Source organism: Condylura cristata, unplaced genomic scaffold (genome assembly GCF_000260355.1).
Source record: "Condylura cristata isolate star-nosed mole 26May11 unplaced genomic scaffold, ConCri1.0 scaffold00046, whole genome shotgun sequence".
Taxonomy (NCBI): domain Eukaryota; kingdom Metazoa; phylum Chordata; class Mammalia; order Eulipotyphla; family Talpidae; genus Condylura; species Condylura cristata.
The window spans coordinates 2,761,132-2,786,115 of record NW_004567147.1 but is presented as its reverse complement, the minus strand read 5'-3'; the positions used below and the strand labels follow the sequence as shown (position 1 = coordinate 2,786,115).

The 24,984-nt window shown below is 39.6% G+C and overlaps 1 protein-coding gene across 2 annotated transcripts in view; it reads right to left on the bottom strand.

The window, feature by feature from the left end:
- The window catches only part of PHACTR1 (phosphatase and actin regulator 1), a 531,128-nt gene that overhangs the window by 236,916 nt on the left and 269,228 nt on the right, over positions 1 to 24,984 (bottom strand). The window contains exon 1 of one of the 2 annotated variants that reach the window (XM_012734130.1): positions 2,905 to 3,237. The exons of the other annotated variant lie outside the window; for it this stretch is intronic. Within the exon in view, the coding sequence (XP_012589584.1) occupies positions 2,905 to 3,154 (250 nt within the window). The 5' untranslated portion in view covers positions 3,155 to 3,237. Of the gene's footprint in view, positions 1 to 2,904; positions 3,238 to 24,984 lie in introns of those variants that run through there. 2 annotated transcript variants of the gene reach the window in all.

Genomic DNA, 24,984 nt, shown 5'->3' with positions numbered 1-24,984 from the left:
AAAAAATAATGAATGAAACAGATAATTGTGCAATTCTTTTTCCAAATAAATTATCCTGGCTTAGTGAGACTGCACATATTTATACCAATACACAAACACACATCTCTCAGTACCTAACTTCCCTACACATTCAGTGTAGGTGGCAGAGATGAAATGCTTGTTGAAAAAACAAAAGAAACCATTTGACGGCACAGTGGAAAGTGCCTTGGTATTTTAAAGATAAATAGACAAGTGTTTAAATCTCTTCTACCCTATACTTTTTCTGTGGCCTTTGGCAATGCAGTGCTATATAGACTTGTTTCCTTAAGAGAAACCATCGTCAGTATTGAACCAAAACAGCAAAGATGAAAGAAATCCAAACCATCTTTGGTTATTAATGATGAATTGTAATCTTTGTGTGTGTGTTTTTATTAGAAAATTACTTAAATGTAGTCAGCAAATCATCGGTGATAAGAGTTTGTCAGTATCAGGAACTTTAAAAAAAATACTCTTAATATGACAACTGCTAAAACACAATTTCACTTTTTATATCTGCTCAAATAAAATGATTTTTTTCATTTATAGTTTATCTCAGTTATTTTTAGTTACAGATGTCTGCAAACTGAAAGTTATTAAACTATGCTTTAATGTGTTTAAAATAACTCTTTAATATATCAAGAATCAGAAATGAGGCTCACTGAACAATGCCTCCGTACAATTTTGCCTATGTGAAAGTCCAAGTGAGGGCCTTTCTGCGAGACCAGATTTCTCTTAATTGCCATAAAATGATCCCCTCAGTCCTGATTGAAGCAACAGATAGATTTATGGTTCTGGGTACCATCCGGGTCTCTTCCATTGAGCCTTACCCATCTATTTGCATTATTATAATCTTTACCAAAGATTTCCTCTAATATAGTGGGCACTTGTAGGATACAGAAATATGGCTCAAATTGAAATAGCTTCTAAAGAACTTATCTAGCAGAACATCTACCCATGACAAAGTATCATATAAGGTCACTCAATCCTTGCATAAAGCAAAAGCAATTTGAATTTCCTTTCCTTTGACTGAAAGGGCAGCTTCTTTGGGCTCTGGTAGTACATGCAGAAGGGTTAAACTCCTGGCCTCATTCTATGTCCGTGCCTGAGTGAGTACACCAAACATTCAAAAGACAGGATTTGCAGAGTAGAATCAGGCATAGATTAGGTGCCACAACATGTGGTCTCTCCTTTACAAGAATCTTTGTAAATACTAAAATTACTTCAGGTGATAGGTAAATATGGGTAGGTCTTTGAAACATACTGGAGTGTTTGATAAAAAGCATGTTACATCAAAAACGTATTGCAGACTCAAATATACCCCTGCCTCCACTGACAGGGTACACCCACAGAGAGTCTACATACCTAAACACACACCCTGTGTAGACACAGACCTTTCCTTACAGAGCTCCATAGAGCCATCCTACTTTAGATAAGCCCCCAAGGTTATGGAGGCAACTCTTTTGGGAAGACAGTCAGTCCACAGAGGGAGTCATGTAACAAAATGTTAACCTGTATCTCAGGCTCAGTTTCATTTTATGGTAAGAGTCTGGCTCTGGATCGCCGCATTCATTTATATTCCATAGGTGTCAACAGCTTATAGTAACTGTAAGAATCAGACACATATCAGTAAGTGCGTGCTTCTTGTAAAGAATTATCCCTCCTCTCCCGTGCTCCTTAAGTACGACAGGCAGCCCTCCTAGGTCTGGCCCATCTGCCTTCCTCCGGCAGGTCCCCTGCTTTCCTTTTCTAGGGCTAGCGTCCTCCTGCTCGGGCTGTCTAGCAGTTTAATCAAAGAATGTATAATTACGCTAGCAGTTTTGAAAAGACATCAGCCAAGCCACAGTCACTTCATTACTGGGCCATTCAGAGGCCAACAGTGAACTAAGGTATGCTCAGTAATATTTGTTTTTCCAAAGGGAATGAGTGAAACCCGCCTGGTTGATAGGAAAATCTGCCTGCCAAGCAGGTGAAAACGTCCAGCGAGGCAATGAGCTTCAGGCTGTGGAGTAGTAAATGCTCGCCCTGCATAATCTGCTGTCTAAAACTTTTCCGCGACCTTCAGCAGCCCTCCTGAGTCTGCTCTGAGAGCTGATTCTGAGGAGCCTGGCGGCTTCTGCGAAATGCACCGCCACACAGGCGCGTGCACATCTGCAGAGGCTTCTGCCAGGTCCGCGCCTAGCTGTCTTGGCTCCTTTGGCCCAGAGTCGCTGGCAGCCAGCACCACTTCGCTGGCCCACTTCGGATCAGATTTGCGGGGAGGAGCTCTGGCTCGCACAGGCTCCGCGGGAAGAACCCACTGCACGCCCCTTCCCCCACCTTCCATATACTGGGGATGAGACACCATTCCAAGAGGGGCCAGCAGCGGCACTCCAAATAACCACGGCCATGTTTTACTCTAAACATACATCACTGAACAACTCCACAAGTCTCCAGAGCCTTGTGGCAGCGGCCAAAGTGAACCCACCCTAAGCCGCATCTGTAACGCAGCCCAGCAGAGCCTATTATCCTGTCACAGCGCAAGGGCGGGAGAAAGAGAAGCCCTGAGACCTAAGAATTAGGTGCGGCACCCGTTTGGAGCTAATGCTGCCCCCTGACAAATCCCCCAAAACCCTCGCTGTCCAAGGGAAAACCCTAGAGTTGCTCTTGTAGCTGTCTGAAAGCCCTCCATTTGGGGAAGCAGATGCACCGGTGGTGCGCGGACGCGGGCGCGGGTCTGCTGACTCTGGACAGCACTCTGCCAAGTGGCGGGCCCGCGGGTGCCACGCCTGGGGGAGGGCGGGGGCCCCCCGCAGTTCTCTAGGCAGCGACGCCGGCTGTGCCCCCAACTGAAGACCGGCAGAGCCACCGCCCTGCCTCCCGCGCTCCCCGACGTGCCCCGGCACTCACCGTCCCGGGCGTCCTGCCCCCGACTGCAGTTGCTGCAAATGTGTTTGATCTCCTTGCCCAGTTGACAGTGGATCGCAAAGGACACGTTGTTGTTGTTGGGGGCGGGATCCTTCAGGGGCTTCATCCTCAGCAAATAAAAAGCTTTCTTTTTGGGTCTCTGGGCGCTCGCGGTTGGCACCGCGCCCTCCCTGCAGCGCGACGAGCGGAGCGCAAACCTCCCTGGCTCCGCCGCGCGCGTGGGTTCCGCCATCCGGCCCCCGGCGCCCCGGGCCGGGAGCTGCTCGGGCCCCCGCGCTGCCACTCGCACGCTGCTGCCTGGCCGGCATGCCCCCGCCCCCCGCCCTCGCGTCTCCACAGCAACGCGACCGCGGCGGGGCGGGTCAGGGGAAGGAGCGCGAGGGTCTTGACCTAGCCGACCTCTCAGCGCGAGCCAATCCGAATCCCGCGGCCGGAGGAGGGTTTCCGGAAGGCGCTCCTCGCCCTACCTGGGATGCTCTTCTTCTACCTCTCAGGCGGCCTCACAGGCACATCCTCCCGGCAGCCCCACCCCTCTGTAAATCTCCGCACCAGCAATTTGAGTCTGCCGGCTTTGCGGCTACCTTCACTCTCCCCAGTTCCAGAGCTGAGTGCCAGCCACCCCTCCCCCTTTTCTTCAAGCCTTGTGCTGCCAAATGAAAGCCAGACGTACTACACAGAGGCAGCTTCGCTGGGAGCCCTCGATGCCAACGCATTTCTTGGGCCAGAACAAATTATCATTCTCTGGTCCAGCCCACAGTCCTTGACTTTCACTGGAGCTGACAACCTGTTACAACATCATTGATGTTATCACCCTCCATAGAAATCCCCCAACCTGAAAGGGACTTTACACTAGTGTCATTAAAACTTAAGAATAAAGGGGGAACAGACGATTTGCTGTTAGCAGCACTTAGAAACAGCAATTTGCAACTTTGGTAGTCTAGGTAATTTGGCTGAAGGTTCCCTAGGTGTCTTCAATAGGGAACCAGGCTTCCCAAGGCAAATGGCACCTATGGAGAGTTCCAAAGGACAGAGTCCTACCAGTCAAATATTAATAATAACTTAATCAAGTCTTTATTTGCTTTTTTTCTAATCTGCACAATAATCCTGTCTGCTATGCATTCTACATCACTTTTTACAGCACTAAGGCTTAGAAAAGTCACTTCACTCTATTTAAAAAACTAGAGACTTTGAGCCCCTCCCCAGACCTGAGATTCTGTGTCCGCTGGTTAGTATAAGGCCCATAGCTGTAGCTTTAACAAGCTCCCCAGGTAATCACACATCAATCCTGAGTGGAGAAGCCTTTGTCCACTGCCAGGTGTGTCCTATTCCAGGCCTCAGACTTTTCAGCACACCCTGTCCCCCGGGAGCCACAGCCCTCCTTCCAGCCTTCTGAAGCTGTCCCTTAACGGGTGCATTTTTGCTACTAGGAACTTCACCAAAGATAGTCTCATAATACCCTCTGACCTCCAATTCCAGAAAAGGCAAGTCTATCTTCTAACTGGGTCAAATTTATAATACATGTACAGCTCCCCTCACATGTGAAAGGTTCTATAATCCACTGGGGATGTTAAATTGTTCTTACAATGTGCTATTACCCACTCTCATTCGACCACACCACCATTTATAGTTCTCATCTACAAAATGTTCACCAAAATCAGCAGTTTCATTTGCATTCTGCCATTACTTCACCACGTCAGTATCCAGCTGCCATAGATTGGTCTAGTAGAAGATGGCAGGAGCTGAGGTAGACTTCCAGTGTGAGAGGTGGGCTTTCTTTCATTAGCTCACATCCAAGTCTCTCCCAGTGCCCATGATGACCTAGGGAACCCCAACATCCTTGTCTGCATCACCAGCCAAGCCAACCTCAGCAAATCTCGCCATATCTGCTCACACTCATGACACTGGGTCCTGGCTAATGGTGAGCCTTAGTTTAGAGATGGCAATGGACCCATTTGTCCTACTGGTTGAGTGTATAGTGGAATTTCTGCATTGTAAATCAGCAGGCTAACAGTTGTTTGTTTTTTTCCTTATCCCGAGGTCCCTTCCCCTCTTAACTCCCTAAAGTAAAGAAAAAAAAAATTCTTCCCTCAAGTGAGTTTTTAAATTGCATGCCTTTTCTAGCTTATTCTCTGCCCACAGGTCAGAATATAAGATATGCATAAATCCATGTGGCCTCATTAAAACAACAGAGCCCACAGTAACCTCTTACTCAGCAAATTCTAAACCAGACTTAAAGGCCAGAATGGATCTACCTTAACTACAGCCGTGCTGTAGGATAGTGAACTGCTCATGAGAGCTTGCTTAGGCTCCAGTAAGAAAAGATGCCCTGCAGCTGCAGGAAGCCTCTTCCTTCTATCAGGTGTGCAGGAGACCTAAGGTATGCCTCAGAGAGCTCTCCTCTGTGTGCAAGGCATCTTCCTGAATTTACAGCTTCTCACTACTGTTCAGTATAGTATTTACTAGTCACATGTAGCTACTAATCTTTAAATTAATTAAAATTAAATAAAAATAAATTTACTTAGTTGCGTTAGACATAATCCCAACACCCAGTAGTCATGCACCAGACACTGTATTAACTAGGGCATAAGTTGGCACATTTCCATCATTGCTGAAAATACTATTAGACCATGCTGCTTTTAAAAGATGTATGGATTTAAAAGAAAAATATTGGATGGTTTTGCTCATAGCAGGAGTATAATGGACCAGGTGAGAAAATAATAAGAATAATGAACAGCCATATACCAGAGACTTTTTCTGGGGGTGTAGTGGGAAATGGGATCAAAAATGGGTGGGGGAGTGTATGGGACTATGGTGATGGCACATGGGTGTCTCGGTGATGGGAAACCTACAGGGATTACAATTGAGATGAAAAAAAATGTACAAAATGATGTAAAAATAAACTATTACATTATATAAAAATAAATAAATACTGTGTACTGTGCCAACCCTCAAAAACAAACAAACAAAAAAAGGATGTATGGATTTTAGCATCTCTAGCTGAATTCGGTAGTATCACCTCCCATTGTTACAACAGAAGGTGGGTGGAGAAGGAACAGGATGAAATACACCTTAGTACTGGTAGCACTTTGGAAGGTGGCTGTGTCTGGTGGCTTTGGCAACACTTTTCCCTGGCCCTCAGCAGGCAGTAGAGTGGATTGGCACACATCTCTAAATTCTTGATCTGAGCTGTATACTGAACATCTTCATGTAAAAGCTTCTCAGTGAAGACTTACTTTTATACTCGTTATTAGTGCACTGAAATGGATGCCAAAAGATGTCTTATATAGAGTTTGCATTTGTCTCATCCCTACACTGATGATGTCAGGGAATTGTCCTAGAGCACTCTTGAAAAAAACGTATTTTTAAAATAAAGCAGGGAAATATTTGAAGGGAAGGATAGTCAAAAGCATTCTATCATTTATAACAGTGGTATGGTAGCCTGTGGGGGCTTATGCAGGTGATCTAAGTGAGAAGGAAAGAGTACCCTCCCTGTCACTTAGCTGCCCGGCAAGACCACCTCACCAGGATACACTTCACTTGTTCCCCAACTTGAAACTGGTTTGGGGCCATACAACTTTTTAATTTTTTTTTTAGTATTTATTTACTTATTTAGTGGAAGAACTAGGGTATAGGCCAAAAGTGTAGGGGAATGAGAGGATTCACCAGAGACAGAGTGGGGAGCAGAACAGGTTGATCTGCTGAAATACACTGCTGAGGGGAGCACTGGGTGAGACAGGAGAGGTCTGTTGCACCATCTGTGAGTCAGCTCTCTGGCAAGGTATCAAATTCAGGCCATAGTGGTAATAGTGCTGTGACTTAATCCCTAGGCCACCAGAGAGGCCTTGGGGGCTCTAAGGCTTTGCTACCCAAAGACAGGGTCACCTGAGAGCTGGGGAGAAAGGCAGCATCTCAAGTACCAAAGACACCCCCAAAGTATCAGGCCCTCAACAGTATTGTCTAGTAGTTGGACACCTATTTTTTTCCAAAATGAACAGCTTGTAGGATCCTTGATTTCACAGAACTTAACATTCAAAAGATGTACTCCACTTGTTCTTTTTGCTTGTGTTTCTTTTGCCATTGAAGACAAACCCAGTGCCGCCAGGCTAATGACCATTATTGACCCCTCCCCAATCACCAAACTTAATAGTGTTCTCAACCTCAGTAAAACATGAATTTAATAGGAAAGGGCATCTACTTAATGAAAGGACATATAAGAATAAAAGAACACACCCAGCTGGAAACATCTCTGCAAATTGCATTTAATATCGGAATTGGAGATGTATGTAAAGCGAGCTCTGCTGTGAAAGTGTGAAAGAGATGGAACTGATGAAGGAGGTCCCTGGAAAAGTTTATCTGAAGGAGTTGGGGACAGAGAGGGGATGATGGTGGCAGCAGCAGTGGGGTTGGGTTGGGAGGGAGAATGAAAACTCTAGAAGGAGCTACTGATAGGGGGTGAGGTAGAGGATGGACAGTAGTTTGGTAGGACATGATACCCAGGAGGACAATGATGAAAACCTGGCTTTTCAGAAGGCACCACTATTATGAGGGTGTGGTGGCAACTACAGACCTCGAAAATCTTCAAGTCTGATTGATGAAACAGTGTATGATCACCTGGACTGAAATTTCTTCTGTACTCTGAAGTCAGATATCCTTTCTGCTGGTTGGATATACATTCTGACTCTGCCCCCACCCTACTTCTAATGATTAAGCTATTAGCCATAAAACAAACAAAGCTCTAAGGTTAGGATAGATATTTAGAAGTGCACATGTAGGGCTTTTAACTCTTAAGAAAAAGATAGAGCAGAAACAGAAAATATGAATGGCGATGCAAGGCAAAGTAAGAGATTTACTTAGTTTAATGTCACTGCACATATTTGATATAAGAAAATATTTTTTAAAACTTTTCTTCCTCAATATTTTTATTTAAACTCATTATCTATTGTTTCCCACTCCTGTTTCTGTCAAATTTCATGCTCCAATCCCCCCACAGTGTGTTGACTGACATCTAGAACACATGAATGTGGCTTTTCTCTGCAACTGTGATTTCATCAAAGATCTTGCAAAAATCTGTCCTCGATTTTCTGAAGTACCTGGGTGGACCCCAAACCTAAAGAGAAGTGTCTTTGTAAAAGTCACACAGAACAGGGATATCCAGACAGAAAGGGGAAGAGAAAAGGAGGTTATGTGAAGATGGAGGCCAACGCTGGCACCATGCAGGGGCCGGGAATACCCAGTCACCAGCAGCTGGCAGCTGGCCATGGCAACTCCCAAGAGCCTCAGGAGGGACACAGCCCTGCTGACACCTTAAAATGTATCTTCTGGCCTCTAGAATGGCAAGAGGATAAATAGCTCTTGTTTTAAGCACCAACTTTGTAGTAATCTGTCACTGTAGCTTTAGAAAACTACTTACTACACACAACCCTTAAATATGAAGAAGACATTATATTTCTAACATAAGAATAGCATGTATTATATTTTCTAATTTTGATGCAAACATGTACTATGTTAAAAGCAGGTGAAAGTACACATTTAAGAACAGCACTTAAAAGTACTTCAAGATGGGCCCTCCCTGGTGGCTCAGTGGGTTAAAGCACAGCACTAAGAAGCTAAAGCCGCTTCCACATGAGTTTGATTCCTGCCTGCCCCGGCGGAGGTGACCACATGGTGCAGCAGACCTCTCCTGACCCGCCCGCTGCTCCCCTCAGCAGTGTACTTCATTGATCTGCCTGTTCTGCCTCCCACTCTGTCTCTGGTGAAGCCTCTCACCCTCTGCATCTCTGGCCTGTACCCCAGTTCTATATGAATAAATAAAAAAAAAAAGTACTTCAAGATGGTTCACACACATAATATTTGCTATATTATTGCTGTGTGTGTGTGTGTGTGTGTTGTTTCTGCTTTTACAGGAGTGGATCTGGAGGGTTACAGTGGAATGGAATGGAATGGAATGGAAGTAGACTGTCCTTAAAGGGGTTACAGCTTCCTGAACTTTTTTTTTATATTTGGCATAATGCATCTATATTCTGAACAAGAAGACTTGATCGGAACTCAGTGTGGGAGGCCAGTGAAAATCCCTGGCAATTCAGTGATGTGTTGGTGGGATGCACAGTGGTGCAGCTGCAGGGGCTGCTTATGTGACTGGCATCTGTTCTAACAGGTTGGGTATCCTTTCTGACTCTGGCAAGTTATTAAATATTTTGAATGTCACAGTGCAGATAAAGGTTAGAAAGCAGCTGTACAATCGCCAAGGTTTTATTCTAGAAGAAGGACTTTCTACCACAATGTTTTTCTTCCAGCTGTGTTTCAGCGCCAATAGCAAAAGTTCTTTTGACCTTCACTTTTCCCTCATTTATTTCTTAATCCAACTTGGTAGGGTTTGTGTATAAAAACCAGGGAGAAATCAGCAGACATGTTTAAAGAACTTGAGCTGAGACATCTAAATAATGTGAATGGAATTTTTGTGTTTTTGTGGGTATTTTTTGGTTTTAGCTAAGAGATTGCTTTTACCCTAAAATTTTTAATAAAAAGCAATTTTACTCTCAGGCTAGTGATAATTATGCTTACTAAGGGGTTGTTGTGCAAATTGTTCTGCAAACATTTAGCAGATATCAACCTGATGAGAAGGGAAGATTGGAAGCATTTAGACAGAACAGGTGGAAAGATGAGGTAGAGGGAAAACTTTCAGGAGTAAACTCCTGTAGATTATTGAGTTCAGTGTTATTTGAGAATGTTTCTTTCTGTACTGCCACAGGTAGGAAGAGAGAACCACAGTAGTCTAGTTTTTAAATCCAAATAAGGGGTCTTCCTCATATCAGTCCAGGCTATTAGAGTGAATACAATTTCTGTGACTGTGATAGGAAATTTTCTGAATTATGTGTTACGACAAACACCTTAAAATCTGTATTGCTAATATCCAAAGAAGGCTTCCATTCTAAACGCTTAAAATGGTGGTCACCGTCAGGAAAAATTAAAGGATAGATTAGGTAGAGTTGAAAATTAGTAAATGTGCACTAAAATTTATAAATAAAAGTGTTAATTAATTTGTTGGTCTGAAATACTTGGTATCTTTTCATTTTGCTCCATCTATATATCTCTTATAAACATATAAAAATTTATTTTTATAAATTTTGGCAGATTTAGAGTCTTCTGCTTATTTATCTTATAGAAATAAAAGCAGCATAACATAGAGACAATAGAACCTACTATTGTGTTTCTATTGCAATAAAATGAAATAAAGTCTACCAGTAAAGTAATGGCTAATAAACTACGGTATATTTACAGCATGGTGGTATTAAAAATAATGAGTTATACTTAAACACATTGGTTTAGTAGAATTTTCACAATGTATCAATGAGAAAATTAATGTTCAAAGCATTATGATAAGATTTCACTTTTTAAAAAGTAACATTAGTAGTGTTCTCTAAATATTTCTAATTCACTGTCATTCAGTCCATGGTATTTGTAATTTGCACATCTGGTTCCCTGCAGGGTAGATGGAGCCAGGTGACTGGTTTTGACCCATCAGTGATGAAATGAAGCTCCAGACAGTGTTTGCTGCTCTCTTCTGGGTCTGCAAGTGAACCTCATCTACCTCTGACCCACAAGATCCACATAGCATGAGAAATGAATTTTGTTGTTTTAATCTATAGACATTTTAAATTGTGTTTTTTAAAAGATTAACCTAGCCTATAAAACCAACATAACAATGTCAAATAAGTGTGTGTGTTGTGTATTTTACATATTACTTTATTTAGCCATCACATTAACACATCTGATGGATCTATTATATCCATTTTATGCTTTAGGAAACAGAAGCTAAGTAAGATTAAACAAATTTCCTAGGTTACACAATTAGCATTTTGCCAATTAGAAATCTGAGCCAAACTATGTTTAACAGCAAAGCACACCTTTCCTTTTCTAGTCATCCCATTGATGTGCAGAGAACAGCAAAGTAGTTTTCTTCAGAGGGCCCTCAGCACTATTTTAGGACAGAAGCATATGGCATCCAGAAACACAACCAGGAAAGGTTATCAAACTACAGGCACAGGCCACAGAAGCTGGCAGGGCATAGCAGAGCTGGTGGCAGGAGAGAGAGCTAGAACAAACAGAACATGGACCTTCTTATCTATCATCTGTATTGGCAGATTTTTTTGCCCTTTCAATCTTGAAAACAGACTGCAGTTGATAATCACTGATGTTCTTTTAGCGCTAGGATTGCTATCTACCCTGTGGTGAGCTGCTCAGGGCTGTTTAACAAAAGCTCATGATCAGTTAATGATAATTGGCCATTAGGACCGAATCACAATTGTGTTTGTACAGAGCAGGTGCAAGTACAAGGTAATAAGATAATGCAACATTGCCAATAAATGTGACTGGCCCTTTTTCTAAGTGTGAAAGCTTTAGTTATATATGAAACATAAATATGTGTGTGTGTGGTATGGGGTAGTGTGAGTAGCCAGCTATGGGGAGATTTTCAGTGAGTATGTAAAGTACATATAAGAGTGCATCATGCCAACTTTCTCATCCACGGAAAATAAGATGGTCTAAATCACTGAGGAAAACATTACACAATGCACTAAAACTGTGAAATGAATGATCAAAAGAATCTTTCTGCTTCTAACAAGTCAGGTTGTTCTCTTCCCGACACTTCAGGAGCCTGTGATCTATTGAGCATCCAACACGATCCTTTCGATCCTTTATGGTAGAGCAATGTGTGGGAAAGGATTTGTATTTATTTTTGCACACTACACATTAATCTGCCTTCCCCCTTTTGATGTCTGTTATACCCACACAAATTATTATCACAAAAGTTGTGGTCACCACATGTTATTCCTGTGAATAACATTCCTGTGAAAAGTAAGTCAGAAAACTAAGAGGAGCCTAAAGAGAGATCACAGTAGAGTATGCTACCATATAAAAACAACACAAACATATTCAACAGATATGCACATATTTATATATACAATTGTCTACTCTAAAACCTATTAATGGTATCAGTGATGAGTTTTGGAAGATTATTTCATTGTCAGGAAAGGGGTGGGAAAGACATAAAAAAGAACCTGTCATGTGGTGAATTTCCAGTGGGTTTGAGAAATTCTGAAGGGCTCTTTCTTAAGAATATATTAAGTATTTTAACTTATATGTGTTCATGTGTATGCTTATATAATAACACATATATTTGGTGTTAATTATTTAAAATTTTATGTTATATACTATTGTATCTTAAATATATTTTGTATTTTTATTTAAAAAATCATGTATTCCTCACACTTACAAACTTTAAGGATGCTAACTGCACCCTGCAGGGGAAAAAGCCAGAGAGATGCAGGAATCTCACTGCATGGAGTGTTTCCAGAAGGCAGAGCCAAGCCCTGAGTCTACATAGGCCCTTCAGCATTTGGCAAAAGGTTGGCTCTTTACTATATCCTGCTGCTGCCAGGCACTGCAGGGTAGGGAAGTGGATCTGAGAGGACAAAAAATATATTTGCAAGTCAACTAGGAGGAAACTCCCAGATTTTCTAACTACAAAAGGCAAACCTATGATAGCTGTTAGGATTTACCCACTTACAGTGGAAGTAAATGTAACTTTCCATTGTATAGATTTTTTAAAAGCGCCAAACTGAATGTTCATTCAATCCTGTCATTTAAATAATTTAATTTTTTAAAAACATGCCTTTTTTCTTAATATGCAGCAGGTGAAAATCAGAATTATTGAATCTAGGCAAAAAGGATCAATATTTTTAAAAAGTCTGAGTTTTGATAAAATATAAAAAAAATTGAAATTCTATGAACATTAAATCAACATAACTTTATATTTTACCAAATCTAATAAAGGAAATGATTAAGAGTAAACTATTCAGTAGAAATCTTGTAAAAATATTAGCTATTGGATGTCCTTTTTTCCAGCCTTCCCCATGGGTTCACTTTCCTGTTCTTTTCCAAAGTTTTGCAATGTGCTAAAGTATCCACTGCTTTCAAGAAAACAGACATGTTTTCCAGGCTATGTCTCCTAATCTGTCAATTCCATAAAGGCAAAGAAACTTTCACTGTTATAAAGCCTAATTTCACATTAGAAACAAACACTCCTGTTTTGATTGCAAGAGAAAGGTGAAGATATTGCTTGATAGCCTGAACCTGAGCAAAATAGTTTTCAGATGTGCTCAAAGGCAAGACTCCATGTAAATTATAAGCATCATTCATAATTCTTTCCTGCTAATATGTTCATAAACCCACACAGGGTATACTAATCTGCTGATGTACTAGGATCTGTTCATCTTTCCTAAACAGTGGATGTTAAGTCAACAGTAAGTTGTTCAGAACCTTTTATACACAATTGGGGACCTACTGCCCGTCATTAAATTCACTTAGAATGCACTCCCATGGCAAGCTTTAGCAAAACTAGCCTTAGTTTTTGACATTTACATATAACCAACCTGTAGCTGACATTGATTCCATTTTTGAGTAAACTTCTAAGCAGAGGCAGGCTTTGTCATTTATGTTACTATAGTTTTAAGCATAACAGTAGGATGAGAGACACATAGTAATGGTAAAACTGTTTTCTGCCTAAATTTCTCCTCAGGCTTTGTTAAAATGTAAATAATTGAGAGAGAAAGAGAGAGATTTCCACACGTAGTATCAGAATGATACTGAGTTAATTTCCTATGAATAAATATTTGCAACTAACCTCAAAAGTGGGTAGAAATGTGCCATGTTTTGTGGTACATGGTAAAGAAATAAAGAAAAATATAGTAGACCCAAACACTGTATCATTTGTTAAAATGAAATGAAAAATGTGGTCCCATGTTCTCCAAAATGCATTTAGATGAAAATTGTGTAAAACAGGAAAATATTAGAAATTCAGTACAGAAAGTATCTATTACCTGCTATTGTATGCTTTGGGGAGCTAGTTATAAGTAAAAGTTTGATAACATGAAAAGAGTGCAAATAATTGCTTGGATTACTAATTGTTGGAAGAATGAATAAGTGAGTCAATAAAATCTTCATCTTCAAATCCAGATTGATGCTACTAATCTTACCTGTCCATGTCACCTGGACTGAATCCTCTGGTGATAGCAGTTTTAGAAGTTAGAGAAATTTTTCATGGTCATGCTGAACTATCATTCTAAACCACTCATGGCTCAATCACACCTGGAGGACCAGGAGACACAAAGAGTTCAGGCTACACTGAGGAGGAAGACCAGACACAAAAGAACAATTTCACAAAGTAAGGGTGCACTATTTATTGGCTCTCCATTTCCAGGCTGACAATTTTTCTGAAGATGCCAAGTTGAGTCGAGAAAAGGAAGCAATTTGTTCCCTTTTGATAGAAACCACACTTCATAACATTACAGGCTTAGAGAAAGACTTGATTGTGTATATCTGAGCTATTGCTTGGTGGTGCTGGGGATGGTACTGGGGGTGGGGTACGAATCAGACTAATTGGGAATAGGAATTCCTACAGTGAACTTCAACTCTCTGGACTCAAATTATCTCATTATCTTCTTTTGCACACTGTGGCCCATTTCCACATCAGCCATTTCTCCTGGCACCTGGACTTGAGTCCTTGGTACTATTTATGCTCAATCCTTCTTCATTGCATGAAAACAGTGACCAAGCCTTATGTATTCTTCATCCTTCATCTTAGTTCTTCTCTCATTTAAGATAAAAATCTTCAAAACTGGAGGTGGGATGAGAGAGAGCCCCATCTCATTCTTCAGTATATGAATTAATGAGACACCATTTTTGTTTTAATTTTAGTTATTAATAATCCATCAAAATAATCTATTACAAAATATATATTACAATCAAAATATATATTACAATATTCATTATATATATATGTGTGTGTACATATGTGTGTGTGCCATGACTTCGCATGTGCTACTTCTCCATCTGGGAAGAAGGTCTCCCTGGACCTTCTTTCTCATTCTTCTATTGCAGAAGTAAGAGTAACATTTTGTAAGGCTCCATCTGCAGACTTTGGCAGACTCAGCTACCTGCTCAGTCCTCAGTGTGGCCTTGGAAACTGCCCCTGCAACCCCTTCCTCAGAGACACTTCTACCCTGAAATTTATGTATATCCCATCCACAGTTTTATGTTTTTACTACATATGTGTATTTTTGCAAGCATTAGATATTACTTTAAAATTTCAAATGCATGCCAGTAGTATAGCATTTTATGAATCATTTTGTAACTTTCTACATTTAATTTAATACTTTATTTTCAGATAATTGCATATTGATTCATGTAAAACTCGCCCATTCATATTTCCTGCTATATTAGTATTCTAAGACAGGATTACCCTCTCGTGTATTTTATATACCCCCTTGTGAAGGGTTATTGTGTTGGTGTCTAAGTTTTTGGCTGATGCAAACAATAAATTCTCTTTTGTTTTCCTGTGCAACAAGTTCCCAAAGGAATATAACTAAAATGGGAGTAACTATGTCATAGGATATGCACATCTGTAGCTTAACTTGATGTTAACAGAGCATTTTCAAAGTGATTGTGACAATTACAATCTCATCAACAGTATGTGAAAATTTCCTTTTCTATCTCATCATCACTTGGTATTACCAATATTTCAATTTGTATTTTAGTATGCTTGGTGTGATTTAATAGCTATATCCTGATTACCTGTTAGGCATTTAGAATCCTTCTACAAATTGCTTGCTAATATTTTTGCTCATTCATATCAATTTTCATGTTTCTGTTTGTGAACTTCACTAGAAATCCTCTCCTATGATGAGGTTAGGTAACCATCACCTATGTTCTACTTTAAGGTTTCAAAACTCTGCCTTGCATGTTTAGGCCATAAATACACCCGGAATTTGTTTTTATAATATATATGATATGAGCTAGAAATCACTTTTTTCTTTCACTAGAGAGACATTTTTTTTCTGAATACTGTTTGTTGAATAAAATTGATAAATCTACTTTGTCACACACCAACATATTGTGCTATAGTGAATGCTTTTTATGTAGCTATTGATATTAAAATGTTTCTCTTTTTATTATTAATGTGGTTAAATCTAAATAAAATTCCTAGGCTAAATTAACCTTACATTTTTGGGATCCTCTTAAATTGGTCTTGCTATTTTATTTTTAAAATAGCTTGCTGACTTTGGTTTCAAATACTGTACTTAAGATTTTTGCATTTATGTTCATATGTTGAATTTGTCTATAAATTTCTTATTCTTATGAGCCTTGTCCAGCTTTTATATCAAGAGTTGTATTCCTTCTTTTTCACTTTCCTAATAGATTATCTAAGATAGAGTCTCCATACTTATTTTCTATTACAGACTATATAATTTAAGGGTAATCCTTCTTGAATGAATCACCACTAGCAGCCTTCTGGGGCTAATGATATTTTTTTTGTTTTTAAAAAATATTTATTTATTTATGCATACAGAGCTGGGGTATAGGCCAGAGGTGCAGGGGCAGTGAGAGGATTCCCAAGAGCTAGAGAGGGGAGAAGAACAGGCAGACTGACCAAGTACAGTCAGAGGGAGCAGTGGGCGGGTCAAGAGAGGTCTGCCACGCCTTGTGGATCACCTCTGGGGGCAGGGATTGAACTCATGCTGAAGTGACTTTAGCCTCTCAGTGCTGTGCTTTAACCCTCTGTGCCCCAGGGAGGGTCCGGGCTAATGATTTTTGATTAGCAGATTTTTAAATAGTGGGTTAACATTTTTTGGGGATTATTGAGACTTCAGTTTTCTATTGCTTTCTTAAAGTTAATATTGGTAATTTATAGTTTATTTAAAAATATATTCATATTCAAGTTTTCAAATTACTTCCATCAAATTATTTACAATCTATGCCCCTTTAATACCTTTATATGTATCTTCTCTTTATTCTTGATGAATCTTAGAGATGTGCCCATTTTACTATAATATTTTCATAAACTAGCTATTGTTTTTTGGTTTCCTTTTCTGGTAAGTTTCTTTCTTACTCTGTATTTCCCTTCTTTTTGTGTGCTAACTCTGTTATAATTTTCCTTTGACTGTGTGGTTCATAAGTGTTAAATAGTAATTATATCCTATGAGTTCAAATTTTCCTTTAAGCCTTACTTGCAAATCCTATTTATTTTATAAGTAGTTTTACATTATTGCTTAATTATAAATGTTATAATGTCACTATGATTTACTTAGGTTTATTTGAATTTCTTAGGTATTTATTTAACTTGAATTTTATTCAGTAAAATTTTATTATTGATTATAGCTTTATTACATTTTAGAGAAAATCCTTTTATGATATCAATAAATTGGATTTATTGACTTTTTAATGACCTTGCTCATAATTCATTTTTTAAATGTTCCATATATAATTTCAAAGAACATGTAATCTTGTTGAATGTGTCCATTAATAAAGCATGTTTTTGTCTCCACTACACTTACTAACCTATCCCATGCTGAGAAAATATGTTTAAAAATCTCTGTTTATATTTTTCTTTATAATTCTGGTCATTTATCTCTTTTCTATTTGGGGTTATTTTGGTGGATCTGGATCTTCCTTAAAATATTCTCACTAAGTAACAATGTTGTTGGCTTTAAACTTTATTTGATAGTAGTATTGGCATGTTGGTTTTGTTTTTAGTTAATATTTGCCTATTATACCACTAATGTATCACTGTTTTCCTCCACATTTTAGCAAGGAGGTTTCATTACATATGATTATTGCAACTTAGTTGTATCACTGTATGTTGATTTCCTATCTGTTTTTCTTTTCTTGATCTTTCATGGAGTTTTCTTTTTCCTTCCCTTCTTCTAGTTTGGAAGTTTTATATTTCATTCCTATTTTCTTTACAGTAGCCATTAAAAAGGTCTACATATTTTGGCTTTATATCTGCCTGGCCAGTGACAACCTGTAGAGCCCTGAATGTTCTGAACATACTACTTCACATTACTGTAGCCTTGCTTATAATTTGTTTTCGTTTTACTTGCATAAACATTTATCAACTTCACATCTGCTTCTTGAATCCTACTTTCTTTCTTGGCTTATTTTTTCTTAAAGATTTATCTATTTATGCATTCAGAACTGGGGTACAGGCTAGAGGTAAGGGGCGGTGAGAGAATCCACCAGAGACAGAGCAGGGAGCAGAACAGGCAGTTTGACGAAGTACACTGCTGAGGGGAGCAGCGGGCGGGTCAGGAGAGGTTTGACAAGAGAAGTGGTCACTGCGGAGGCTGGGATCGAACCCTCACTGAAGTGGCTGTGGCTAGGTTGCAGTGTTGCGTCCTAACCCATTGCAACACTGCAACCTAGCCACAGCCCTTTCTTGGCTTATTGTCCTTCTGAATAATATGTGAGTAGTTCATTTTGTTAAGGTCTGCAAATAGTAAACTCAATCTATACCCAAGGTAGGGGATACATTTATCCAGTGTAGAGTATATTCCCAGAGAATATGAACACAGTCCACTGTGTTGCTGGAAATATTTTTAATTGTGCCTTTATAGCTTTGTCTCCCTCACTGGTCAATGAGCATTTCTAAGACACTTACCATGGTCTACAAGTTGTCATTACCCTCTGTTTTGCTCTCCCATGTTTTCTTTCTAGCACAGTCCTTGGCACATGGTAAACAGGAGCTCAGTAAATATTTATTGAATGAATGAATGAGTAGTTCTAACTTAGGCTGACGTTATTTGACATCTGAAAAATTCTCTCTACAGCTTGCCACTTGCAGATCATTTAGAGTATTTGCAGGACATAGAAAAGAGATAGATCAGAGAGGAAGGAGGGTTGGAGAGAAACTTGAAACATCTGTGGCACTTGATTATTCTGACCTGGTCTTCAATTGATTCTCACAATTTAAGAGATTGCTTCAATTAAATAATTAAAACTATATTAAGACCCAAGAATAACTCTCAGATTATATATATATATATATATATATATATATATATATATATATATATATATACACACACACAGACACACATAGCTTCTGGCTACCTAGTTATGCCATGCACTGTAATGAGGCAAGAAGCTTTTTGACAACTTAATTAACATCTTTCTATTTCTTCAATTTCTTAAAAACACTAGGGTGCTCTATTTTCAATTCACTTACACTACAAGAGGAGGGCACTCTGATTTGACCTTCAGCATCTATCACATGGAGGGGGTAGTGAGAAGGAAGTGTTGGGGGAAGGAGAGGGAAGAAAAGCCTTGTCCTTTTTTTTTTTTTTTAACTCATCCTATTCCTCAGCTTATTTTAAGTCAATAGTTTACCTTGGGGCATAGAAAATAACAATGCATGTGTTGTAAATGGAGTTTAGGTGCAAAAACATTAACAGATACTAATTAGAATGGGAAGACCATTCACAATTATAAAATGTGTGCACATACACACAGAGAAATAGCTATGTCTGTGCCACAGTGGAGTAAGGCCACGTGTTCTGCTGTGAAATTTGCAAGTCTGTCACATTGAGTACTTGTAATTTTCATTATCTGAGATCCTGAACAAGCTTTTGATGAAATGTTTTTAGAAACTATTGTTCTTGTGATTCCCTCCCCCACCCAAGATAATGGTTTGCTCTAATTAAACAAAGACCATTTCCTTCTCAGTGCTCACTGTGTGCACTGGTCACTTCTGATAATGTGCCTCGTCATACAAATCTCAGCTATTCCTCTGAGGCCAGTCAGGTCCATATGGGGACCACAAAATGCTGATGAGATAGCTTGAGCTCTTCTGTTAGTGTGTGCATGCTTGTTTGTTTTGGAGGAAGAAAAAGATATGGGGTCAGGACTTTGTCTGAATATAAACCAAAGAGCAGCAGGGAACTGTTAATGACTCAGAGACACAGTAAAAGTTTTTCTGTGTTGCTGGTCTCTTCAGAAAGCATTCTGTGGGCAGGTACTTCTGGGGCAATGGAATGAACTGTTGGATTGCTGAGCACTGACTTATTGTTCAGCTCTGTAAGGGGGAATTTGTCAGCATAGTCCAGTCCTTTGAAGACACTTGCTATTGCCCTACAACCACATGATCCCTAGAGTGTGCCTGATCCTTATCTATAGAAGTCATCTGAGTGGCTCCAACTCAGCACACCAGGACTTATCTGATCTGGTTTACAACCGGGACAGCAGCTGGCCACTGAGAGAAGTTTGCTTTGCAGGCTACCCTCCTGGAAGGAAGGACAGGACACAGGGCTCCCAACCAATCCATAGATGCATAGATGGGAGCCTCGAGCTCCTGAGCCATGATCAACCTTACAGGCTGTGCATGGGGTGGGATGGAGCTCATAAGTTAGCACAAAAAGAAGAAACAGGCCCTCCCTGGTGGCGCAGCGGGTTAAAGCACAGCACTGAGAAGCTAAAGCCGCTTCCGCATGAGTTCGATTCCTGCCTGCCCCGGAGGTGACCACATGGCGCGGCAGACCTCTCCTGACCCGCCCGCTGCTCCCCTCAGCAGTGTACTTCGTCGATCTGCCTGTTCTGCTCCCCACTCTGTCTCTGGTGAAGCCTCTCACCGCCCCGAGCCTCTGGCCTGTATCCCAGTTCTGTATGCATAAATAAATAAATCTTTAAAAAAAAAAAAAAAAGAAGAAACAGGTTTTCAGGGCTCCCCAGCTGATAGCTGCCACCCCTCCAGTCAGAGGCACCTGATAGCACCACACTAAACCTCAAGAAAGATGCTCCAAAGTGAGGGTTAGAGAGATGGGGGGTTGAGAGGAGTATCCTGAGGTGTAAGGTCATGAACTCCAATATGACATTGTGTTAAACAGCCTATGTTCTCATTCTCAGTGCCCTATCAGCAACTGGCCTACAAGAAATTGATATGAACTGCAGCTCAGACATCATCTCCATGAGGAGAATTTCTTGCCTACACAGGCAGAGTTACTCACTCTTCCCTCCCTGCTTCCATGTCTTGGCTCTCATTTGGCTTTGTGAACATGTGGCTATGTTGCTTCTCCCTATGGTAGACTTTCAGACTTTGTGGAAAGCGACTGCATCTTATGTTTGTGTCTTCAGTACTTAGGCACCTGTAATAGCAGGGATGTTTGGACAATCATTGAATGGGTCACTTTTTCACCTTCCATTGTATGATTCCAGATGTTGATTGCTAATTGCCATGTACAGGATGCAATGCTATATCACAGGCTTTGTGATGACAACTTAAATATTCCTGCAGAGTGGTGAAAAACAATATACAATTTTTCAAACTTTTGTGACAACAGCAGTTTGAGCCAGAAGCACAATTGTTCAAGGGGATCAATATTCTAAAAAATGATGGCTTTACATTCCAGTCACACCGAAGCATCTAACACTTGACCCTTCACATCCATTATCTCTTTGATCCTCTCAAAAACCCTGTGAGAAAGGTAGAATCTTATAGCTATCATTTTATACAAAAAGAAAGCAAACAGACTGGTTAACTGATGCATGCTTGTTCCCAAATTCAAACTTGACTTTATCAACCCAGAGTTTCCCCTCTATACACTTGACATAATGTAGCCAGATTTCCTATCTAAAAATGGAACATAGACTCTATCAGCGGGGAGGTCTGATCAAAGCATGTAAAGGATGCTCACATACTTTGCAAATCTGATCATTTTGCACCTCGCTGGTATTTCTTCCTGACTATGATGGATGTGTCCTTCACATGCATCACAATGCCTTGTCCCCTTCCAGCACTGTTGGTAATTTTGTAGCTGAAACGGAAGGCAAACATTCTACTGCAACACCTTGTTATGAATATTTAACAAGGCATGCCACCACTTTCACACCCTTTTGCTATCTGCCCATGGTAATTGGTGAATCAGCATAATGTGACTATGGCATACAGTTCTTAAAGAGGATTTCTAGGCCATCAAAAGCAATCAGTCTAGATAAAGACTATTTAATTTGTAATTATTTATGACAATCCCAACATCTTTTAAGAAGTACTGAAGTAAATGATGCCTTTATTCTTGAAGAATTTTGCCCACCTATACCTACTACAAATGGAGTCCAAGCAATTTAATGTCCAGTATTAGTTCATGTTGGTTATGTCAGCTCACATGGAATGTATAAGATTAGAGTTGGAAGTGCATTTCCATTATCAGCCAGGTTTGGTCTTTCCCTCATCCATGATGGATGGACCAACCCTGGGTTAGCAGGAGAATATATGTGGCTTGGCCAAATCATTAATGCCTTCATGATAGGGTCTGATGTTTCCATTTTCATATGAATGGGATTCTATGTTATAATATCCCAAAGTATATCCCCTTTAGAATTACACATTCATCTATATTTCTTCTGCTTGTGAACAGAGTATATTGTTATTGTAGAAAGGTGATGTTGACAGTCTTAAATGAAGTAGGAAAAATCAGTCACAAATCTGCCTCTCTCAAGCACATGTGTTTCCCACAATCAAGTGATTTAAGTTGTCTTGACCCATACATGCATTGTTCCTTCTGAACAATACAGTTTTTCTGAGTCTTGTCTGATGAACATAACTCAAGAACTTTGCAAAAAGCGCCTCATCCATGGGGAACACCTTAAGTCTCATCTTCACAGGTAAGATTAATCCTGCTCCCCACCTACCACATTAACAAGTCTGTCTACAAGGAGTGCTTTCTTGGTGCCTGAAACAACTGTATCACATTGCCTGCAGGAACCTACCATTGTAAAGTTGTTAGGTGAATAATGACTCCTTGTGGCTCCTCACCTAGGGAGTTGAAGGCTGTTACCATACTTACATGCCATTTTTAAGTTACACTGTAATAGGCAGAGAGCCTTCTATGAATATGCATCAAGGTTACCTATGTTTTCAGCACATTACATTTTTTATGACAAAATTACACATCCAACTGAAAAATGAAAGGGCTGGGGCAGATTCCAGCTACACAAGATAAAACTGTGTGTGTCACCACTGTGAGAGCCCAGAATATCCATCTAGAACATCACCAAGATCAAGAAGGCCTAGGAGTTAAGTCTCAGAGCTACCACCTCCCCAGTGGCCTGAGTTCAATCCCCAGTCTGGGAGCTAACCCACATAGCACAGCAAACCTCTCTTGTTTTACCCACATTGCTCTCTTTAGCAGTGCATTTCAATAGATCTGCCCGTTCAGTTTCCTACTTTCTGGTGAATCCTCTACCCTCTCTACCCATGCACCTCTGGCTTATACCCAATTCTACACAAAAGTAAATAAATAAAATAGTAAAAAAAAAAAAAATACATTTCACCAGCACCATCCCCAAAGCCCCCATTAGTGACCTTTCCTCACTACTAACCACATACCTCCTATTTCAGGGTAAGTTGTTTCTAACAGGATAGTTTAATTGTGCATGCTTTTGGAAATGTCATACAATTTGAAACATGTATTCAAGTTTCTTTCATTCAATATTATGTTTTGAAATTCATCTATGTAATTGTAGTGTTACTTTCATTACTAGTAGACTATGATACAATCTGATCCAGAATGTAGTTTTCTTGTCTGACCTGGAAAATTATTTACTTACTACTTAAATTCTTGATAGATATTGTGCTGCTTTTAGGTTTTAGTTTTCATGAAAAATGCTATCAATTATTAACTTACAAATTTGCTTTTAACTATTTCACAAAATCCTAAAGAAGTTAGTATAAGCAGTAGTTACCTTTAAATACAAGTTAACTCTATTTTTTTTTCCATTGGAATTAAAATTAATAGAACCACTTACTGGACTCTACTCTTTATCAATTTTAAATCTTTGCCTGCTTCTTTGAGGGCATGAAAATCATGGCTCTGCAAGTCAGTTTCTATCTCTGCAAGTAAATTTCTCAGTTGGAGATAAGACCTCAGTTTTACATTTTTACCTGTAGAGGTAGAAAAATTAACATTGCTGGATTATTGAGGCAAATAACAGTAGCCAGATGTAAATCAATGAAATCATAAAGAGTATTTTTCAAACGGTGCCTTAAAATATCATCCTTAGGAAACTAATCAAAACCATCAACCAGTTTAGCAAGGTAGCAGGATATAAAATAAACACACAAAAGTCAGAGGCCTTCCTATATACAAACAACCAATCAGGAGAAGCAGAAATAATAATTTAAAAAAATCCCATTTTCAATTAAAACAAAAAGAATCAAATACCTGGGAATCAACCTAACAAAAGAGGTAAAAGAACTATACAAAGAAAATTACAAAATACTATTAAAAGAAATTAAAGAAGACACCAGGAAATGGAAAGACAACCCCTGTTCATGGATTGGGAGAATTAACATCATCAAAATGGCCGTTCTACCAAAAGCGATATACAGATTTAGCACCATCCCGATAAAAGTCTAAATGACATTCTTCAAAGAAATAGAAAAAATATTGATGAGATTCATATGGAACAACAAAAGACCTCGAATAGCCAAAATTCTCATGACTAAGAAGAAAGATAATGGATGCATTACAATCCCAAACTTCAAGCCATAATAATCAAAACTGCATGGTATGGAACAAGAATAGACATAAAGACCAGTGGTTTGAATAGAAAACCCAGATATAAATCCACATGTTTATGGACAGCTAATCTTTGACAAAGGAGCAAAGAAGCTACAATGGAACAAAGAAAGTTTGTTCAGCAAATAGTGCTGGGAAAACTGGGAAGCTACATGCAAAAAAAAAAAAAATGGAACTAGATCACTACCTCACACCGTACACAAATATCAACTCGAAGTGGATTAAAGATCTAGACATAAGAACGGAAACCGTAAAGTACCTGAAAGCAAAGATGGGCCAAACACTATAGGACATACACTTCAGTGACATCTTTAAAGAAACAGCACCCAGTATGACGATAGTGAAGACAAGGATAAATAGATGGTACTACATCAAGTTAACAAGCTTCTGTACAGCAAAAGAGACATTGCAAAAAACAAACAGACAGCCCACTAATTGGGAAAAAAATTCTCACACAAAACCAGTGATAAAGGAATGATCACAAAAAATATACGGAGAACTGATGAAACTCAACAAAAATAAATAACCCCATCAAAAAATGGGCAGAAGAGCTAAAAAGACACTCCTCCAAAGAGGAAATGCAGATGGCCAACAAGCATATGAAAAAATGTTCAACGTCACTCGTAATAAGGGAGATGCAAATTAAAACCACAATGAG